The 20,800-nt window shown below is 38.5% G+C and overlaps 2 protein-coding genes across 2 annotated transcripts in view; one reads left to right on the forward strand and one right to left on the reverse strand.

Annotated features, from left to right (window-relative positions):
* LOC109981593 (piezo-type mechanosensitive ion channel component 2) overlaps positions 1-11,809 on the forward strand; it is a 97,963-nt gene extending 86,154 nt beyond the window's left edge. The window contains exons 42-53 of the mRNA XM_065954272.1: positions 657-789; positions 1,936-2,083; positions 2,178-2,389; positions 3,106-3,264; positions 4,028-4,175; positions 5,015-5,203; positions 5,613-5,705; positions 6,222-6,391; positions 6,888-7,007; positions 8,451-8,530; positions 8,787-8,997; positions 10,062-11,809. Coding sequence (XP_065810344.1) covers positions 657-789; positions 1,936-2,083; positions 2,178-2,389; positions 3,106-3,264; positions 4,028-4,175; positions 5,015-5,203; positions 5,613-5,705; positions 6,222-6,391; positions 6,888-7,007; positions 8,451-8,530; positions 8,787-8,997; positions 10,062-10,314 — 1,916 coding nt within the window. The 3' untranslated portion in view covers positions 10,315-11,809. The remainder of the gene's footprint in view (positions 1-656; positions 790-1,935; positions 2,084-2,177; positions 2,390-3,105; positions 3,265-4,027; positions 4,176-5,014; positions 5,204-5,612; positions 5,706-6,221; positions 6,392-6,887; positions 7,008-8,450; positions 8,531-8,786; positions 8,998-10,061) is intronic.
* A 1,732-nt stretch (positions 11,810-13,541) lies between these two features.
* napgb (N-ethylmaleimide-sensitive factor attachment protein, gamma b) lies at positions 13,542-19,337 on the reverse strand. Its single transcript, XM_020630361.3, has 12 exons — positions 19,158-19,337; positions 18,829-18,896; positions 18,665-18,749; positions 18,568-18,585; positions 18,451-18,481; positions 18,238-18,347; positions 18,049-18,115; positions 17,891-17,961; positions 17,417-17,495; positions 16,203-16,282; positions 15,941-16,070; positions 13,542-14,720 (listed from the first exon to the last, which is right to left on the reverse strand). Exons 1-12 carry the CDS (start codon positions 19,211-19,213, stop codon positions 14,583-14,585), a joined length of 933 nt encoding a protein of 310 aa, XP_020486017.1. The 5' UTR covers positions 19,214-19,337; the 3' UTR covers positions 13,542-14,582.
* Between the last annotated feature and the right edge of the window lie 1,463 nt (positions 19,338-20,800).

Genomic DNA, 20,800 nt, shown 5'->3' on the forward strand with positions numbered 1-20,800 from the left:
GAAAAATGAAGGGGGGCAGTGGTCTTTATGAAGTCGATTTCAATTTGAACATGATGTCCATCAGAGATGACTAATTCTTCATTTTCATCGTCTGATCATTGAAGACAATTCATTAAGGCAGTAGTAAACAATCCCTTTATCGTTTGAAACATTTTGCTGTTTCTTCTTTACGTATGTAGGCCATTCTCTCCAAAGGAAAGTCATTAGCACCTAAATCCTGACCCAGTGTGTAGCACTTGGATTTTTGGTCTTTTTTTATATATATTCTAATTGATCTTTTGGCGTGCAGGAGACACATATTTAGCATTTTGAGTTCACTTTAAGTTAAACTTAAATTTTTTGATGAAGTCCTAAAATATAAATCCCAGTATCTATGTGTCTTAAATCATGAATGTCTTGTTTTATTTCCTGCTGATGGCTGAACTAGTTTTAAAACATGACTGATAAGGTCTACAACAAATACTAGAGTCTTAAAAGAAAAGTTCTGAGAGTGAGTCATTGTCCAACTCATTACTTCCTGATATCCTGGGTTGTCCAGCCTTCACCCGTGGCTCAGCTCTCTGTGTTTGTGTTTGTGTATCTGAAGCTGTGTCTTTGACTCGGTGCTTGCTTTGTCATGCTTCCTTTACAACTGGAAATGTCAATGGTTTCCACAGGGAGTACGGCTTCCCACAACAGCAGCCGCAAGGAGGGCAGCGTGGCCAGTGTGCACCTGAAGACACGCAAGCAGATGATCATGGAGAAGCTGAGGGAGCAGCTCTTCAAAGGAAAAGCGTTTGTCTTAAAGAGGTAGGATGACGCAGACAGTGAGGGTTCGTGATAAGTCTCCTCATCTCCTCCAAATGATGCTTTCTAGTCAACACAGGGATCTGATGAGACCAGTGCTTAAAAAGCATCCTGGACCAATAATAGAAGATTCTCTGTGGGATATTTATATCAGTGATGCAGTTGCTGAAACCTTTCAAAGGTCTAAATTTAGAGCTTTAATTACAGCGTTCCCGTTAGACCATTTTTGTAAGTGCTGTTATTGTTATTGTTCTTAATTTCATCACAGTGGAACCGCTGGTTTCTGAGAAAGAATGTCGAGAACACACAGAGAAGATTCTTCATTCAATTAATCGAGATATAAGTTTAAGCCGATTTGCCTGAAACTGGCAAGTGTTTGTTCAACCTTTTTATTTTAACTTTCAAATCTCTGACCTTTATCAAGAATGTCCTGACTCAGAGAGGAAACATGGACCATGAGTTACAATCACAACGTTTTAAAAAAGGTGAAGAAGCCTAAATCTGGTGTGAACCATGAAAATGACCAACACAGGTCAGACACAATAAATACATGAGTGTTACATCATCACAAACAAAACGACTTGTATTTGAGCAAAGGGCTTCATGATTGAAGCCAACACGGTAATCACCATCAATCAATACAAACAGTTCTTTGTGAACTTTGATGATTAAACACAATTATTTATTAGCTTTAAAGACGTTTTTTTGTCATTGTTCTCTGACATTTAAATGACACAGTAACGTGCTCGGTCTGATGTGCAATAGTTTTTAGATGGAGCATGTATTTTTGTGAGTGGTGTTATTGTTCTTAACTTAATCAGTGGAACCTGTTATTCTTTTTTTTAAACTACATGTCTATATCACAAGTTAGTTTAATCGTGAGAAGAGCAAAATCGTGGACGCGATTCATATTTGATTACCTGTGCAGCTCTGTTTCAGCAGAAAAGACTTGAATTCTTAAAAGAGATGGTGGTAGGTACTGGTATACGGTTCATTACGTGTGGCTTTGAGGCTGCTGGGAATCAATATTAGAGCTTTAGACGGGTTTTTCAGACTGCTTTATTGTCGAGGGTGACAGGAAAGTACAAACCACCTGGATCGTTTTATTTTCACTCACAATAACATTGTTTCTCTTTATGTTTTTCTTAGGTTCTTGGAGCTCTATCTCCCCATGAGGCAGTTCTTCTATAACTTGATCCATCCAGAGTACAGCGCAGTCACAGACGTCTATGTGCTGATGTTCCTCGCTGACACAGTCGACTTCATCATCATCGTGTTTGGATTCTGGGCGTTTGGTGTAGGTTTATTTTATTTTTGTTTTTATTTTCTGCTCCAAATTCCATAATCAATTGACCTTATACAGTATCGTCATTCATATTGTCCCCTCATAGAAACACTCGGCTGCAGACATCACGTCTTCTCTGTCGGAGGATCAGGTCCCGGGACCTTTCCTGGTCATGGTTCTGATCCAGTTCGGCACCATGGTGGTGGACCGGGCCCTCTACCTCAGAAAGTCTGTCATGGGCAAGGTCATCTTCCAGGTCTTCCTGCTCTTTGGCATCCACTTCTGGATGTTCTTCATCCTGCCAGGAGTCACAGAGAAGTAAGAAGTGTGTTTGTTCATGGACAGTGAGAATGATGTCTGTTGTGTTGTTCCTACATTGAAATGAGAAAATAAAACAAATGTGAATAAATGAATTGTACCTCACATAGTATCAGTAGCTAAGAGTCAAAAATGAGGTGTGTCATTCTCCTCAGAGGAAACTTTGATTAAAGAAAAAAACATGTTTATAAAATGTTTTATTAAAATCACACTATAGAAAAGTAAAGTGTATTTGACTAACTGCTTGTCAAATTATCTCAACTAACTTGATATAAACCAAATTCACCTCACAAGTCCAGATAAACGTTTTATTCCAAGATATTATGAGCATAAACAGAAGGCCTGAATAGCTTGTATTCAATTAAAAACAAACTGCCAGTGAAGAAACTAAAATGACTTGATAGGATTTCTTGAAACAAGATTTTAATCAGCTTTCATTTCAGTCCTTATATTTTACTTGTAATATCTTCAAATAAGTGGTTGTATCTGGACTTGTTAGGTGAATGTGGCTTTATAAAGTATGATTATAGCGCCAGATTTTTTGTTTTGTTTTACAGTGAAATTACATTTTGAATGTAGCAGCTAGCTTTTGTTTGTAAAACCAGAAACATTGAATATTTATGATTCTTTGAGCTGCCAGTAATTAAAAAAAAAAAAGAACATAGCTACCTTATTCTTTAATTGTTACATCTGTCTCACTGCTCTTTTCTTCACAGGCGTTTCAGCGAGAACAGAGTGGCTCAGATGTGGTATTTTGTCAAGTGCATCTACTTCGCCCTGTCGGCCTATCAGATCCGCTGTGGTTATCCCACTCGAGTTTTGGGAAACTTCCTCACAAAGAGCTACAATTATATGAACCTCTTCCTCTTTCAAGGGTGAGTTGTGCCTGGAAAGAATAATGTGTTCCAGCTGGACAAACCAGTCCAAGGTTCTGGTCACTTCAGGGCTCGACAACTAACTGCTGTTGTAAGATTAGGAAACAGTTTGTGGTTTTAAAAATCTAAATCAAAGCTAGTTATGTGAAAGGACATCAACATTTCTAATCTTAGTGGAAGTGTTTTGTCTTTTTGTGGAAGCACCATTTATATATGCTAGTGTTCAGCTCTCTATTTCATGTCTATATGATCACTCACTTTTAACTTTCCCAAAGTTGTCAAGCAGAAATCTTTGTATTGTGTTAATTTAACATTTCTCAACTCAGATTAACTTTATTAACAGAACATTTTAGACACCTGCAGGAAGCTTAATATGTTTAATTGAATTATAGGCAATAAAAAACTATAATTAGTTTTATCCCAAGGCATGCTCAGTGTCATTTTTAGTTAATGAACATCACAGCAGAGTGTGTTTTTTCTCTGTTCTTGAACTTCTCCACACTGTTTTCATACTAGAGGTCAACCCACGCAGCAGTGTGTATGGTGTTAAATTAGATGTAACATTTGTAGTTAAAAAAAAAAAAAAACCTGGGAAAACGCAGTTGTAGCTTTATTAAATCACAATGTGAAATCATGATTAAAGTGTGTTCTTCTTTTCGCCAAAACTAAGAAAATGATGAGCACAATATTTTGATGTAGTAATAAGATTGTAATTCAGTATACTCTTTTGACAGAATAAGAGAGCTTTGTATTTTGTTCCTAGTTTTCGCCTGGTGCCGTTCCTGACGGAGCTGCGAGCAGTGATGGACTGGGTTTGGACGGATACCTCGTTGTCTCTGTCCAGCTGGATCTGTGTGGAGGACATCTACGCTCACATCTTTATCCTGAAATGCTGGAGAGAGTCTGAGAAGGTGTTTTTCATATGTGGCATCAGGAATCAGTCTCAAAGCCAAACACTGTCATGTTGGAATTCATGCTGAAATTTACTTTTGTAATTTGTTGAAGTAAATCTTCTTTTTTTCTAAGTTGTGAAGTTTCAATTCAGATCTGGATTCAAAGAAATGTCACTTTAGAAAATAAGTATATATCAGATAAATATTATATAAAGACACATGTTTCACGAGTCAGTGAACAACCCTTTATCAACTGACCGGCAGTATGTCAGCCACAGCTTTTGCTAAAAGGTGTAAAAAAAACCCAGCACAAAGCCATTAAATATCTGACAAACAACATCTGCAACATCCAACATCTGTTCTAATGGTCATTGACTTTGAATGTGGTGCTGTCATTGGGTGTCACCTTTAACCAAAGTTCAATCTTGTTAAACAAGTAACGATGGAGCATTATTTTATCCTGGAAAAAAATCTAATTTGTGTGAAAAATAAATGAATTTAGTCAACTTGGATCATCTTTGATTCTGAGTCTTCTACAGAACTGTGCACATAAAGAAACTTCTTTTTTTTTTTTTTTATATATACCAATGTGTTCTTTTTTTTGTTGATATTGTGAACATGTCTGATCACATATAGCATTGATTTAAAACAAAACCTGTCATCATGAAAATTCCCCCAAAATCTTGTGGAAAGCCTTTCCAGGATATTTTAGGTGTGATGGCTGTTCACTGACTTTTGGTAGTGAAACATAAACTGTCTGTGTTTCCCGAATATTTAATACACTCTTACAATCACTCCTGTGGGAAGGATTTTCTTTTTTCATCCTCACTTAATATTTTTGTTGCATCTCTCTGCAGAGGTACCCCCAGCCGCGAGGTCAGAAGAAGAAGAAGGTGGTGAAGTATGGGATGGGAGGGATGATTGTGGCGCTGCTGATCTGTATCGTCTGGTTCCCGCTTCTCTTCATGTCCCTCGTTAAGTCAGTAGCCGGAGTCGTCAACCCACCAATGGATGTCTCTTTTGAAATCACCCTGGCTGGCTTTCAGGTAGGGACACACTTTCTTTTATCTGAGCCAAAATAAGCTTGCCAAGTTCCTGTCAGAGAAACAAAGCTACGAAAAAAAACAACAGACCAGAGAGATGCTCTGCCAAAAAATTGATGCTTAAGAAATTCTATGAAATTGTGTCTTCCTTAAGCATCAAGTAAATCTCAATGAAGTAAAGAAATCTGTGATTGATCCCAAAGTAATGCCATGTCCTTTTATGCATGTTTAAAAGAAGCCATGTGTTGATTGTCTGGGACAGCTTCAAAGCAATTCAACATAAAGACATCTCTTTCCAAAAAAAAAGACAAAAGTACCTTAATGTTGAACCTCAAATAATCATTGAGAAATATTGAGTTTGCAGCCTGAAAAAGACTTTTGCCAACTTACCAATGATATCCTCTTCTTGCAGCCCATCTTCACCATGAGCGCTCAACAAAAACAACTGCACAGTGTGACTCCACAGCAATTTCGTGATTTTGTGGACAAATACAAAAAACATGCTGTAAGTACAAGGAATAGATTGCATTTGTTCTGCTCTATAAGATTAAATAAATCAGAGTTCACTTCGATTATAAAAAAAGTGCAGTGAATAACATGAATACCCCGCTGAGATGATTCTTCACTTGTCATGTTGAGGATGTAGTTTGTTTATGTTGGTTGACTGTGACGAGCTAAATGCTAATGCTAACATACAGGTTATTTTTGCAACAGAATATCAGGGCCACAAAAAAAGACAAAAGAATCAGAGATCTTCATGCCATTCTAGATTTAACACAAAACCACTTCACCTGTTGTTGGCTCTGGAGGAGAAGTGAAGGGAGAAGGGACCCCTAAAAGTAATTCACTGTACCCTCTCAGGACCAAGAATGTATGTGAATGCTGCTTTGAGAATCAAAGCAGGGGTAGTGCCCCTCATCTTTAAATAAAAGTATACATTTTAAATACTAACATCTGTGTCATGGCTTGATGAAAGTGTATCATGTTGTGTCCCTTCTCTTGGGTGTTGTCCCGGTGTTAGGCAACTTTGGAGTGGCTGGAGGGTTACGTGTCAGATGACCTGATCATCGCAGAGCTCAAAGGCAGCTCCAACTCTCTGTGGACCATCAGTCCACCCAGCAGATACAGCCTGATAGAAATGTTGAATATATCGGAGGCTTTCTCCATCACCGTGTCCTGGTCTGTGCAGAGGTAACAAAATGTTAACACATATCCCTTCTTACTTACCCACTGCTTTAGTGATGATGCTCATGTTAGAAAGGCCCAGAAGGTTTAACAATTTAGTCTCACAACACAGTTACGCTAGAAAGAGGAACATATAATCCTGTATGATGCAATACTGTGGATGAAAGTATTTAATATATGCACAACTTGAAACAGCTATAGCTACAAAAGACAACACAGCGGTTATATTCATCCAATAACATCACATGAAATAATAAAGAATTGACGCAGACTGGTTTTGGTGCACAAGAAGTGCTTTCACTTTGATTCTTTGGGAAAAGTTTGTATTTCAAACATACTTCTACTGTAGTACAGATTTAAAAGCAGAGTTGACCTCGTGAGTTGATGTTGTGAAAGGCTGCAGTTCAATGAGGGGATTTTTTATATATATATATATATATATATATATATATATATATATATATATATATATTTTTTTTTTTTTTTTTTTTTGTGATTACAGAAACCTCACGTTTGGTGCCAAGGCTGAAACAGCGTCTGGGAAACGAGTGACTTTCCTGGACAACTCAACAAGGGAAAATCTGATAAGTCTCCTCATTGGGAAAGCAGTCAATGGTTCTATGTGAGTACACTTATGGCTGACTGTCTTCTTTAGACTTCGTCTCTATGATGTGATAATCCATAATCTGAATCTCTTAACAAATGTTTTTTATTTTTTTAAGCATCTCCATTTGATAACAGAAAAAGTACTGTGTGAATGAAAAAAACATATAATGTATACCTCTACTGTATGTCAGAAAAAAACTATATTAATATGACTTAAGCATTTTTACCTCAATTCAGAGACATTTTCAACGCATAAAAACACTTTTCTTTGACCAGTGTATGTATCCAGCTTGGCTAGAGAGGTGTGGGTGGTTAGCGGGAGATGTGAGATGTGAGATGGGACAGTGGATCAAATCAGCACCGGGGAGATAGAGAGAGTGGGGAATGACATGCAAGTAAGGGGCCACAGGTGGTATTCCAACGTGGGCCGCCAGCTTCAAGGACAACAGCCTCTGTTTGTGGGATGTGTGAACTAACCACTTGCCCACCAGAGCCCCCATTGATATCTACCAATATGATTTAAATTGAGATGTCAACTCTGTGGTGTATTTATTCCATCTAAAACCCAAACAGACTTTTGTTCAGCTGACTTGTCAATCACAGGAAGTCACACCCCTCAGCATAACCTACTTTGACTGTTTTAATCCACATGAGGCCATTATTTCACAAACAAGCAGTTCTGCTGTGAAGAAGACTTGTTAGCAACCATACACTGATTTGGAAAAGGTTTAATTGAGATAATAAATGAAGTAAAATGTGTCGGGTCTCTAACATAGACTTTTATATTATCAGACCAAGTATCCCCCTTGTGGCCATTAAGAAGAATGCAGGCTTAATGATTTTAAGCATTGGCCTCACCATTAATATCCAAAGAGTTCAACTTCTTAATTCAGTCTGTGGTGTAGAATTGAGACTCAAATGAAATTCAGTTTTTCAGTCTTCGATCCAAAGTTTAGAGATAAGACTTTTATTTATGAAACATTATAAGAAAAACTTAAATCATTTAGAAGAAGAAGACACACTTGATTCATTCTTGAGAGAGAAAGTCAGTTTGGTTGACTCAGTTATTGGACACGCTACACACACACATAGGCCCGGGAACACACACACATGCACAAAGAGGATCCCATAGACATGCACTAAGGGAGAGATGTCAGAACGAGGGGGCCGCACATGGACGAGCGCCTGAGCAGTTGGGGCTTCTCTGCTTTGCCCAAGGTCACCATGGCAGTGCTCAGGAAATGAACTGGCACCTCTGCAGCATCAAGTCCTTAAATCCATACTTTGATGCTTTCCTGTGACTTAATAATTCAATGTATGATAAACTGGATGACATTTAACATGAGCTCTTCAGTAAACCCTGATATGAAATCCTCAGTGTTTCAACAAAACATGTTTTGTATCTCTCTTCTCTACCTTTGCACTGAAGTATTGTGAATGCATGTCTCTTTTTCTGCAGGATTATAGAGGATATCTTCCCTCGTTATATTCGAGCCCCCAGTGACTCAGAGGCCAAGCCTGTTGATCTGCTTAATAAAGGTGAACGTCATCATCTTCATCAGTAGAAAAACCTGATTGCATAGTTACGTGTTAAAACACATTTTTCTGGATTCTCTAGCAATAGTTTAATAGGAGTCTTCTTTCTATATTCATTACATGTTAGGATATTTATTTAAAGCCACTAAGTTTAGAATATTTAAAAACATTTTTTATTATAAACATAATTCTGACATGTTTTGCATTTTAATCCGTTCTGCTATAATACTTTTTCTTCTTCTATTTGACATCTTTGTAGCTGCCGATGGAGGTAAGATCTTTAACATCAACTTGACCCTGATGCAAACTAAGAATATCAAAGGTGCGGTCCAGGAATGGTGGAAGGTCAACCAGACAGAGGCGGGCCACATAAACTATTCTGAGGGCAAAAAGGATGGAGAAGGTCTGGATGTCTATGTATTCAGTGACCAAGTCAGCCCGCCCAGTTTGGGCTTCCTGGCTGGATATGGGTACGTATGAACATTTTGGATTAAAAGAATGTCAGTGAAGTTTCTGCATTTACATAATGAAAAAGTTTTATATTTCAGTCACTAAATGTGCTGTCCTCCTGACTGTGCAGCCAGTGAAGATGTAAAGGTTTGGGGATTATTTAACTTAATTAATCCCTTTACCTGTGGCTGTGGCTCAGTTGGTAGAGTCGGGAGGTTCGACCCCCAGCTCCTGCAGCCACGTCCGATGTGTCCTTGGGCAAGACACTTAACCCCAAGTTGCTCCCGCTGCTCCGTCGGCGACATTAGTGTATGAATGGATTACTGTACTTAGTTCTGATGGTCACTTCACGTCGAATGTGTCGGTGTGATGTGTGATATAAAAGCGCTTAGAGTAGGTAAATAAGCGCTATACAAGCAAGAAACTGTACTCATTCAAAGTGTTCTCATCCTTGTGTTTGCTTGTCCTTTTTTTGTTAAATTTGTATGTTCAAAAATACAAATATAACAACTTCAATTTTTACAAAACTGCAAGCTCTGTTGTTATTTGGCAAGTACATATACTGTATTTAGACTCAGTGTAAAAGTTTCACAGGCTGTGGCGCTGGTGGCGCAGTGGTCAGTTCGTGCACCCCATGTATGGAGGCTATAGTCCTCCAAGCAGGCGGCCCAGGTTCAAATCCAGCCTGTAGCTCATTTCCCGCATGTCATTCCACTCTCTCTCTCTCCCCGATTTCCGACTCTGTCCACTGTCCTATCTCTCCATTAAAGGCACAAAAAGCCCAAAAATAAATCTTTAAAAAAAGGTTCACAAGCTTAAAACGTTAGCGTCAAGATCAACACTAGTAATACCAAAATCTGTATGTTTGGAGGGATTTTGATACCAATAGATGTCTGGATTATGACCAATTAATTTTTATCCGGATTTTTGAATAGGATGGGAATGCAGGGTAACTCTGCACCAAAGACATGTGTTGTATCTGCTGTAGTAGTAGCTTATATGAAGCCAAATCAAAGAACACTTGTATGATTTCTTGCGAGTCAACTACATGTTCTCTAACTTCCTGTCTCTCTTTCCTGTCCAGGATCATGGGTCTGTACGCCTCTGTGGTTCTGGTCATCGGCAAGTTTGTGCGCGAGTTCTTCAGCGGCATCTCCCACACCATCATGTTCGAGGAGCTGCCCAACGTGGACCGCATCCTCAAGCTGTGCATGGACATCTTCCTGGTCCGAGAGACGGGGGAGCTGGACCTGGAGGAGGACATGTACGCCAAACTCATTTTCCTCTACCGCTCGCCAGAGACTATGATCAAGTGGACCCGGGAAAAAACTGAGTAAAACTCAGAGAGGGGAAATAACCAGTGAAAATGAGGCGGGAGGTTTTTTTCATACAGGAGCTCTGCTGGTGTGAGCAGCAGCCGGTTCACCTGCTGAGGACGCACAAAGCAGCTGGGGACCAACTCTGTCCTCCTCCACTGAGCTCTGGTGGCAGTGAGACATCTTTGGCTCCACATGAATACACTTTTTCGAGTTTTAAACTGATATTTTCTACTATTTACTGATGTAAACAACCACAAATGCAGTCATATTATTGTCAGTTGAGGACGAATTTGCCAGTGCTGTGTTCATCTTGCAAAACCTGGCACAGTTTGGCATCCACCGATGAAAAGACGCAGCTGGTGTTCAGAAGCAGACATATAAACTTTTTAGAAGATTTTCACAAAACATAAGAAGTCTTCTCCCTCATATAGGGACAGGTTTTTACACACAAATGTCCTCATTGCTCTATTCAATCATTTCTACAACGGCACGGCAGGCGAGGAGAAGCTCAAACTGGCTGCAACATTAATCTTTAAGGGCTTCCCATCTACAAATGAGCGCACGATAATGACCACATGAGCACAATCTCCTAAATCCCTCCAACTGGAACGTTTAGACTTTGGGGCTGTGCAATAACAAGCTTTCGCTCCTCCCAAGTTTTTTTTTTTTTTTTTTTGAAGGACATGAACCGAGGTAAAAGTTTGGTTCCGACCAAGAAAGACAAAAAAAAAACCTTTTTTTAAACATCACAGGCCACTCAACGCAGAACACATTCTCGGACAGTCTTTTCTTGCCTTATTTTGTTTGTATGAGACAAACTGAAACTCTTATCAACTACATATCTTTCTCAGGAAGAGCTGTTTTCACAGATATTCATTGTATTAGTTATATGTTACAACATGTAGGCTTTGATGGATCTTAAAAAGATATTAGAAAAGATGACAACTATTTAAATGGCATGAAATTTAATGTGGATATTGTTCAGATGGACTGATATTGAGTATGTTTACTGCACAGGCTGTAGAAAGAAAGATAATGTATGGGGGATAGACTGTTTTCCCTCATAGAGATTGAGATTAAATTGCCAATTGTCTGTGTTTTAAATCATCTGCCGGTTGGCTGAGTTGAGACCAGCGGAGGGCTGAAACAGGGTACAAGGTGGAAGACTCTTGCACATCACTTGTAAACCTCTCGCTGTTTTTAACATTCTCATAAACACTGTGGCACTACCAACTTTACATTCAGTCATCAAGGGAGAAACAAGCAGACACACACAAAGAAGATTCTTCAAATGAAGGGCTGAACCAGGAAGCCCTTCGGTCCAAACTATGCATTAGAGGACATTGTAGCATGATAGAAAACTTCATTATTGTCATGATTTTCATTACATGTACATACAAAGATTAAGGGGAACAGGTCAGGGTGGAATGAAATGTGAAATTGTACCTGTATGTCAAGGCAATCTGATATGATAGAGGTCCAGAGATCTGCAAATAAAACTTCTGGAAAGGTGTGGTCTTTTGCTTTGTATCTGTTTTTTTGAAGGATTTTGATGGAAAACAGCTGACTGAACCAGGGAACCTCCAACACTGACTTCGCCAGAATCATTTCTATACCCACTGTAATGTCTATGCTACAAGACTTCCATATTTGAACGCACATCTCCAAGAGCTGACCGCTGCAAAACTGGAGAAACCCAAGACACAAGAACCCTGCTCACACACATCAGAAAGCAGGTATCCAAAATAACAGACGATGTTTTTATCAATAACTGCTCAACCTCCCAAACTGTTTGTGTCGCTATGTGGGTCTGTCTGCGTTCTTATAACACCACTTTGTGCATCACTTTTTCTTATAAATACAATTATTAACTTTTTGGGAACTGAGGAGAGCAGTTTCTGTCATTTTGAAAAGTGGAATGTTTGACCCTTCTTGACTATTGTAGCATTTCAGCTGTTCAACAGCTCAAGGTCTCCTTTGTCATGTTTTACTCTTCAAAAGGCCCCACATTTTTTTAATGGGTGACAAGTCAGAAGTGCAGGCAGGTCAAATTAGTATTCAGACATTTACTTCAGCGCCATGCTGTTGCAATATGACCAGAATGAGGTTACTCCTTCAGCATTAAAGGTGCCTTCACAAATGTGCAGGTTATCCATGCCCTATGCATTAAAGCCCCCCCACACACACACACACACTATAGATGCTGTTTTTAATTTTAAAGATTTATTTTCTGTATTTTTTTTATCCTTTAAGTGATAGGACAGTGAATAGAGTGGGAAACCGTGGAGAGAGTGGGGTATGACATGCGGGAAAGGAGCAATAGGCCAGACCTGAACCAGGGCGGTCCGGTTGGAGGACTTAACCTCCGTACATATGATAGGATCTTAACGCTAGGCACATCTGCAGCCCCGGGTGCTGGTTTTTGAACTGTGCACTGATGACTAGCTGGACGGTTCCTCTCCTCTTTAGCCCCAGAGACACCCAAGAGTGTCTAGGATTTCCAAACAGAAAGTCACATTTTGACTCATCAGCCTCAGGCCAGTTAATCTTATTAATAGAGAGATGTCCCACCTGGTTCTTTCTTTCAGCATTTCACAATGTTTCCATTCTTCAGATACCATGTCCCAGCTTTTTGGCATCGGATTCAAAACGGGCATACCATTTTCCAAAGACAATGACATTTTTCTGTTCCAACATTTGATATAGTGACTTTGTGCTATTTTCAATTAAATATAGGGTTTCAATGTTTTGCTATTTGTTCGTTACATTTTACTCAACATCCCAACTTTTTTGGAAACAGGGTTTTAAGTGGTACCTTCCTGAGGGAAATACATATCTCAGTCCTCAGCTGCCCGCCTTCAGTTAGCTTAAGTTTATCATCTAACAGCAAACAGCTAGCCTGGCCATCCTTTATACTGATCAACTCAACAAAGGAATCCTAACAAAAAACAGTTTAGCTTCTAAGATGTGAAGTGGCAACATGTATGTACGGTTTTGACCTTTCTAATACGGAGGCACATCACGGAGTCATTCAGAATAGGCAAGAATGTGTGTGCATTAAATATCACTTTGCAAGGAGAGGACATTAGCCTCTTCTGAGAAAACTTTGTCTCAGGGGAGCTGCACAATCATAAGAGGTCTTTGAGAAGCCACTTTGGTGCAGACGTCTGCAGACTGTGTTAGTCTCGCTGATACGGAAAATCTGTCTACTAACTCATTTAAGAAAATGTACATAGACTATAAAATGCCACACAATGGAAATGTTTATTGATGCATGTGCAATGTTTGAAGATATGTTTTTCGAGGAACATACAGCAAGTGGGCAACAGCACAAGTTAAAAAAAATGTAAACAATCCCTTTATAACCTAGAGACATGTTGTATCAGATTCATTTTTAATTGGCTTGTAATTGATCTCACCAAGCAGAGGATTTAAGAGCAAAGAATCTTAAATTCAGCATTTAAATGTAGTCAAGAGGGAAAATGCACTGAAAACATCACTGCATGGTCCCTTTTACAGCTTTAGTCAATTACATCTCAGGAATATACTGTGGAAACTTAAAGACACCATGATTATTTTTTAGGGTTAAGGTGGACAAACACATCGAGGTAGACAAAAAGAAATAACAGTCCCAAACCAGGAATTTTACTGTAAAATGGACTTCATTAACTTCAATAGATGCTGATGCAGGAGACCATAAAGCCAATATTAAGTAGCTTTAATGCTAAGAAATGTGTTAATTTGCATCAGATTACTGTTCAATTATTCCAAACATGCATTTACATGCTGATTGCATATATTTCGTATTTCATTTATATTTCCAAAAGGCTGAGCCATGAATACTGAAGAATAAATTAACTCTGTACAACAAACACCTTTACAACAACCCATAAGCTAAATATTTAGTACTCAGAGTGTTTTTGATTTTGATACACCTATTGCAGTTTTAGACTTAACTCACGGACAATAACAGCAGAATTTACAGCTTCACAGAGACGAAGAAATTATATTCACAAACAACAGGCTTTCATACATTATTGAACACTGAAGATCTGTGGATACAGCGAGGACCCACCTCATATAAACACAACTTAAAAGGCTGCTTAACTCAAGTCAACTCTTCTGCAACACCTATTATATTTGTTTCTAAATTATCTTTGTTTCTTAATTTTTTACAATAAAAGATCAAACAGCCACACAACACACATCTGGATTTTGTAAAGGTTTTGACTTGTTCACAGAGGGTGTCATGGTGGGGCAGGACGACACACTTGCAGGAATGAAGGCTAACATAGTCCTCCCTCGTAGTCATCCTCGTCCTCTGCAGCAGCCGGTGCCCCACCAGCGCCGCCTTGTGGAGCAGCGGCCTTCTTCTTCTTTCCTCCTCCTCCAGGTACTCGCAGGGAAATGGCCAACTTGGCATACTGTGAGGCACAAAGACATAAAATGTGTCATAAGATGTCAGGTGAAAATACATTTGCCCAGTTTTAATCCAGCGTTCTTGTATTAAATGATCATTTATCTGCCAAATATTTTTCAATAAATCATCATCTGAGTATTTCTACATAAAAAACCCCAGTATTTTCTCTTTCTGTAAAAAGTTTCAAATGTCGGTTATCCAAACGTTATGTCACACCTTCTATCTGATGATTGGCTCTATCCGGTTTGAGTTGGAAATACATCACGACACAGCAGTAAGACACGTTCCAAGTTCTGCTCCATGAGGATTTTAAAAAGAGCTTAAAAACTTAAGTTTCTCACTCAGATACTTCCCTTGTGTGTTTTTTCCACCACTACATTGACATAAATGAATCTGGTAGTGATTGAGCTTCATATGACTGCTTCTAAATTGTGTGAAAGAAAGGCCATTAAACTCCGGCCTCCATCCAACAAGTAACGTACACAAGCTGGGTGACATAGATAATTTATTTTAATATTTGTTATTAATTCATAATATTGTGATGTGTGAATTACAGGATAATAATGAAATGATGGTTAATTTTACAACCCTAACTTCATTATTTTCATTGCAAAAAAAGGAGAAAGAAATATAAATGCATTTTGATATGAAACATAAAGTGGCCGAAAGTCAACTTTCATGTCTCATATCATACCCATTTTCCTTATCTACTGTATGTTGCCAGTCTGTGAAACCTATAGAGAAGCTTTGCACGATTTGCAGCTCTAAAAAAGCCTTATTTATCTACTACCTGTCAGCCTTTGCCTGAAGCGGTTCACCACAAGAGGGCTGCTCTCCAGTGCTGGCTTAACAGCCTATGCTGGTCTACACAGAGCCCTGAAGCCGTCTCTAAAAATTCTCAGTTTCACATCAGGGAACCATTGCGTGATTTGCGGGACAAGCACTCTGCAGACTTATCCTGGGATTACCCCAACATACATTCACCTCAGGATCTGAAACTTTGCTCATGTTCAGGAAGTGCATCCAGCGTTGTGACACTAGATGTGAGTTTTAAAATAAGGATCAGCATTATAGGTCAACGTTGAATATATAAAACTGAATTACAGATGAAAGTGAAGCACACATGGTGAGATACCCTCAGCTAAATAACAGATGCTTTAATATCTACATACATATACAGCATCTGAACCACATCACAGGTCAGTACGTGTAAACAGTACTCACGTCATTGTCCATGTACTTCAGTAAAGGTGAGTTGCACACCCTGTAGACCTGGTCCTCATCTTGCTCATCGTAGCCCTGCAGTAATGTCTCCATGGCAACACAATCTTCACTTCCACTGTAGCCGGGCAGACTGATGGAGACAGAGAAGCGCTTAAAGTAATGATTGTCTGTTGTCTGTTGTTGAAGTGTAGTTTGAGGGAAGTGCCTCGCAGCTTTATTTTAACAACAGAGAAGACAGAATGTGGAAAAAAAAACAACCTACCTGTAACTTTCTCTGACGCATTTATCAGCTGCTACGTAGTCTCCACGATGAAGGTGAATCAGCACTTGAGCAGTTGTTTTCTAAAGAGTGAAATGCACACAAAAAAAACAGAGCGATATGATTATGATTATTATATGATTAGTTATTGTCCCGGTGTGAGGTTTGGGCTTTGAATGGTCCCTTAACGTCAGATGTTTCTTGCTCCATGTGACTTCAAACAAGGAGACTTACACACAAGTCCCCCACCTGATCATCACACTTTGATTCTCTTTAAGACACCAAGTATTGATACAGCCTGAAAGGGTGGCAAAATATGAACAACTTATTGAGAAACAAGCTGACAAATGGAAGAATTATACATCAAAGTTTAAAATATTATCTTACCATTATTACTGGCTTTGTAAAAATAAATGTTTCATTTGTTTGTTTGTCTCTTTCTGTCTCTCCCTCTCAAACCCGACACAGTCACAGCAGATGGCTGTTCAACATGAGTCTGGTTCTGCTCGAGGTTTCTGTCTGTTTAAAGGCTGATTTTCTTTGCCACTATGTCTTTGCTAAATGTTATAGTGCTGTACTCATGGTGGATTCATGTTGGGTCTATGGGAATATTATAACACAGATTATAGTCTAAACCTGCTCTTTTTGTCTTGATATAACATCTGTTATGAATTGGTGCTATACAAATAAAGAATGACTGATTAGGTGGTTTCTGTTTAAATGTATTCATATTCAATTTCTGTCATGCTGTTATTTTTCCTTGATCATTAGTATTAATCTGTACTCAGTTAAATCTCCTAGCAGTGCAAGGCTGAATCCTTTGTTTATGTTGGAATTTAAGAAATTGACAAAGGCAACAAAATATAAATCATGAAACAGAAACTAAACAATCAATTAATCCCACAAAAAACTACGACTGAAGAACTCCAGAATCATCCTAAAATGTATTCAAACAAATAAAAGAGTTAAACTGCTGCATTGTGTTGAATATTCCTCTCTGTACTGTATATTGATTATGTTAGGTGACACAGCATTAACAGCTCTGCATTTACACTGCTGTTGTACATCGACGAGCTGATGGGAATAAACTTAACATCCCGGGCTGCGTACCCTACAGAGGCACCACGACATGTACAACCTAAACTGGAAATGTAACTGGTTTGATTAAGATGTATAGAAAAACATTATAGCACAGAATCATGATGGGAGTAACCCACCTTGAAGCACGTGGGATAATTTTCAATCTCTTTGTACATGTTCTTTTCTTTCTGCAGAGCAGCTGCTGCGTCGTCCAACCTGATAAAAACAAGAGGACAACAGGGTAAGGATTGTTGGGGAGCAGGTTTTACAGTTTATCATTATGCATGAAAACAGATAAGCAGATTTGGGGTTGTCGTTATAGTGACAGGTGGGATCAAGTATTTGAATTCTAATATGTGAATAAGCTTTTACTAAATTGAAAGGAAAAGTGATCCCATGTGATATCAGGGTTTATTGTGTGATATAATAATTGAACATTATTAAAGGAAACTTTTTCTATTCTAACTATTTTTCAACTTGCTTTCTCTTGATAGATAAGCACAAAGACCACCCATGACAAATGTAATAATTAATTAAAAAGCACCCTGTACAGTTTTGCAGGATGTGTGAATATTGTCAGTGTCCCCTCCACCTTAACTTCTCGTCTTTACCTTCTTAACCTGACCAAAAGTCTGGAGGCTTTACCCAGCAGCTCAACTGCCTGCCGCAGGCGGTCCTCGTTCTACAGAGAGAAAATGTAAACATACATCATTAAAAAGAAATGTAATCGACATTTGGTAAAATGATAGATTCAGATTTTCAGTTTAACCTCAAAGACACCAGCTGCCTTCTGATACAAGTCCACAGCTTTCTCCAGGTTTATAGGCTCGATCAGTCTGAGAGAACAGGGGAAGGTTGTAGATTAAAGAAGAAGTTCACAAGATAAGATTTTCATCACAACTTAAAAAAGGTACAGTTAAAAAATAATAATAACAGCGTAAAGAAACAGCAAACATACTTTCCAGCCCGGTCCAGAGCCATGGCAGCAGTGTCAGGAGTCCCATTCTCCATGTACATCATACAGGCCTTCTCGATGTACTGGATGGCTTCTGGCATCTTCTTTTGCTCCTGTCGCACAGCAAACACAGCACAATTACAAATCTACTGCAGAGACATAACACACAGAGACGATCTGTTAAGTTTTTTAATCAACATTAAAGATAACACTTACCTTCATCATCATACCTGCCTGTTCAATAGCCCTGAGGAAAAGGAGGAGAGTTTGAATAAAACATGTGTTCACAGTGTGCACCTCGATCACACTAAGGTTACAACGCAGTATACTTACTTTGCAGCGTGAAAAAGCCTGCAGGACGAGTTAAGGAAATTACACAAGACTCAAAATAAAACAGTGTCATCGTCAGCTTCAAGTGCAGAAAGGATACGTCTTGTTTTCTGTGTGGTATTCAGCTTCTTTCAGGTAAGCATCCTTTGCCTGCTCGTACTGCTTCGCGTTCTTGAAGCACACAGCTGAAAAGACAATTAGACAATCAACCTGGGGACGTCTTTAAAAAGGAGGGAAGAGGATTGTTTTTATTTGTTAGTGTACCTGCTTTGGCGTATTCTGATGCAGCACTGTCAAAATCCGGCTTCCACTTCGTCATGCTGGTTTTTAAGCTGCAAAAAACATGATGACAAGCAAGTTATAACCGGCTCAAGGAAGCATAATAAGATACATTTACTGTTTATTTACAATGAACCCACTTCATGCCAATTAAATCTAACTGTCGATACAAAACATTTCCATGTATGTCGCATATCCTCGAACAACCGAAATGCCACAGTGGCCTGTTTATCGTCAGCTAGCTTAACATCAGCTGTAAATCAAACCTTCCAGGGAAGGGAGGAAACGAAGTGGGTTTTTTCATCATAACTCACCATTTTTCAGCTTTAGCCATGTGCTCATGAGCTTCATTTATCTTCTGAGCAGCCATGTTGTCAACAGAGTCGTTTGGGTTTTTTTGACGAATTTTTGTGTCGATAAATAGCTGTGGATGTTGCTTTCGTCGATGTTTGGATTAGCAGGAACTCCTCCTCAGGCACGACGACGTCATCCAATGTCGCAGGGCTACGGGTGCCGACTAGGAACACAGCTGGCATAAGGGGGGAAACACTGGCTGCAGAGCATTTTTGAGGCTAATAAATAAACTTTACAAACAACCTATGACATTATTTACTACGTGACTAAGTTACAATACATAACAGTTAATTGCCAAGGGATAGAGGACTGTCAGGGAACCCCCAAAACATCGTGTGGATGAAATAATGTTATTGATATATGGCTTTAGAATATGAAGTACAAAATCACTAATTTGCAACTGACTGGTGTTAAAGTTTAAATTTGATTCTGATATTGAGGCAATGACTGGGAAACAAACTCCAGTGTCCAAGTCTTATTTTAAAACCTTTTAAAAGGTGTTTTTACACTATTGTTTCCATGAAGGAGCTTCTGTGAAATTGTAAATATAAAAATAACAGTGTAGGGTAATGAAACAATTTATATATATTTAAAAAACAAGATTTAAAAATAGTGAAGGTTATTGACAGTGGATCTATCAAGTTACGTTTCTGATACTACATTAAAAAGCGGTTCAGCTAAAGCAATATTTAAAGTCTATGACCTGAAGCTTGTGTTTACTTTATTTGGCCGTTATATTGTATAGTTTCTGCTTATAACATGTCTACACTCATGCACTTTAACTTATGTCAATACTGTCCATTTACTACTCTGTTTTTTGCACATTTACATTTAATCTTTCATATTTAATTTACAACCATTTATGACTCTGTTTTTTTTGCACATTTACATTTAATCTTCCATTTTTAAATTACAACCATTTATGACTTCCATATTTAATCTTCCTATTTAAGACTAGTAATGCTTAGTTAAATCCTGGTTGTATATATTCACATTCTTAGTTTTGATATCTTTTAGAACTTACTTACTTGTAGTTAATATTATATTGTGTTTAGATTTGCAAACATTGTGTTTTTTTACTCATATTGTGTGTTTGGATAACCTGCTGCTGTAACGCCACAATTTCCCAGTTTGGGATCAATAAAGTAATTCTGTTCTATTCTATAAGATGAAGATGATTGACAGTCACAGGTTGTTGTGTTATTATAGGACTATGTGCTACATGGCTTTGGTAAAAAAAATTGAATTTCTAAGTGTTGGTGTGGTGTGAAACCAAAACCTAAGTGTCTGCTTTAAATAAGCAAGTTATTCAAAGAGCTGCCACATTTAGTCATTACTGCTGCAGACTACAGTGAACATATTTGATTGATTAACTTCTGTAGTGGCTATTTGTCCAAAAAAACAAAAAAAAAAAACCTAAATAAACTAATATCAAAAATAATCAAATGGCCACTGATGCACCATGGGGGATGTGATGTACGCAGGCAAAAGAAATCCAATGTCCATGCAAGAGCTGCGGTATTTTGCTGGTTTATTTGAGGAAAACAAACAAAAGAACAAAGACAATCGTGGCTCCTGCTGCCTCTCTTGATCTGGTTAAAAA

The sequence above is a fragment of the Labrus bergylta genome, chromosome 4 (genome assembly GCF_963930695.1).
Source record: "Labrus bergylta chromosome 4, fLabBer1.1, whole genome shotgun sequence".
In the NCBI taxonomy this organism is placed as follows: Eukaryota; Metazoa; Chordata; class Actinopteri; order Labriformes; family Labridae; genus Labrus; species Labrus bergylta.

Coding starts and splice junctions, on each gene's coding strand:
- napgb (XM_020630361.3), bottom strand. CDS start 19,213: ATGGCTGCTCAGAAGATAAATGAAGCTCATGAGCACATGGCTAAAGCT. Junction 18,348..18,450: donor AGGCAGGTATGATGATGAAG/GTAAGTGTTATC, acceptor GCTGTGCGACAG/GAGCAAAAGAAGATGCCAGA. Junction 17,962..18,048: donor AGGCAGCTGGTGTCTTTGAG/GTTAAACTGAAA, acceptor TTCTCTCTGTAG/AACGAGGACCGCCTGCGGCA.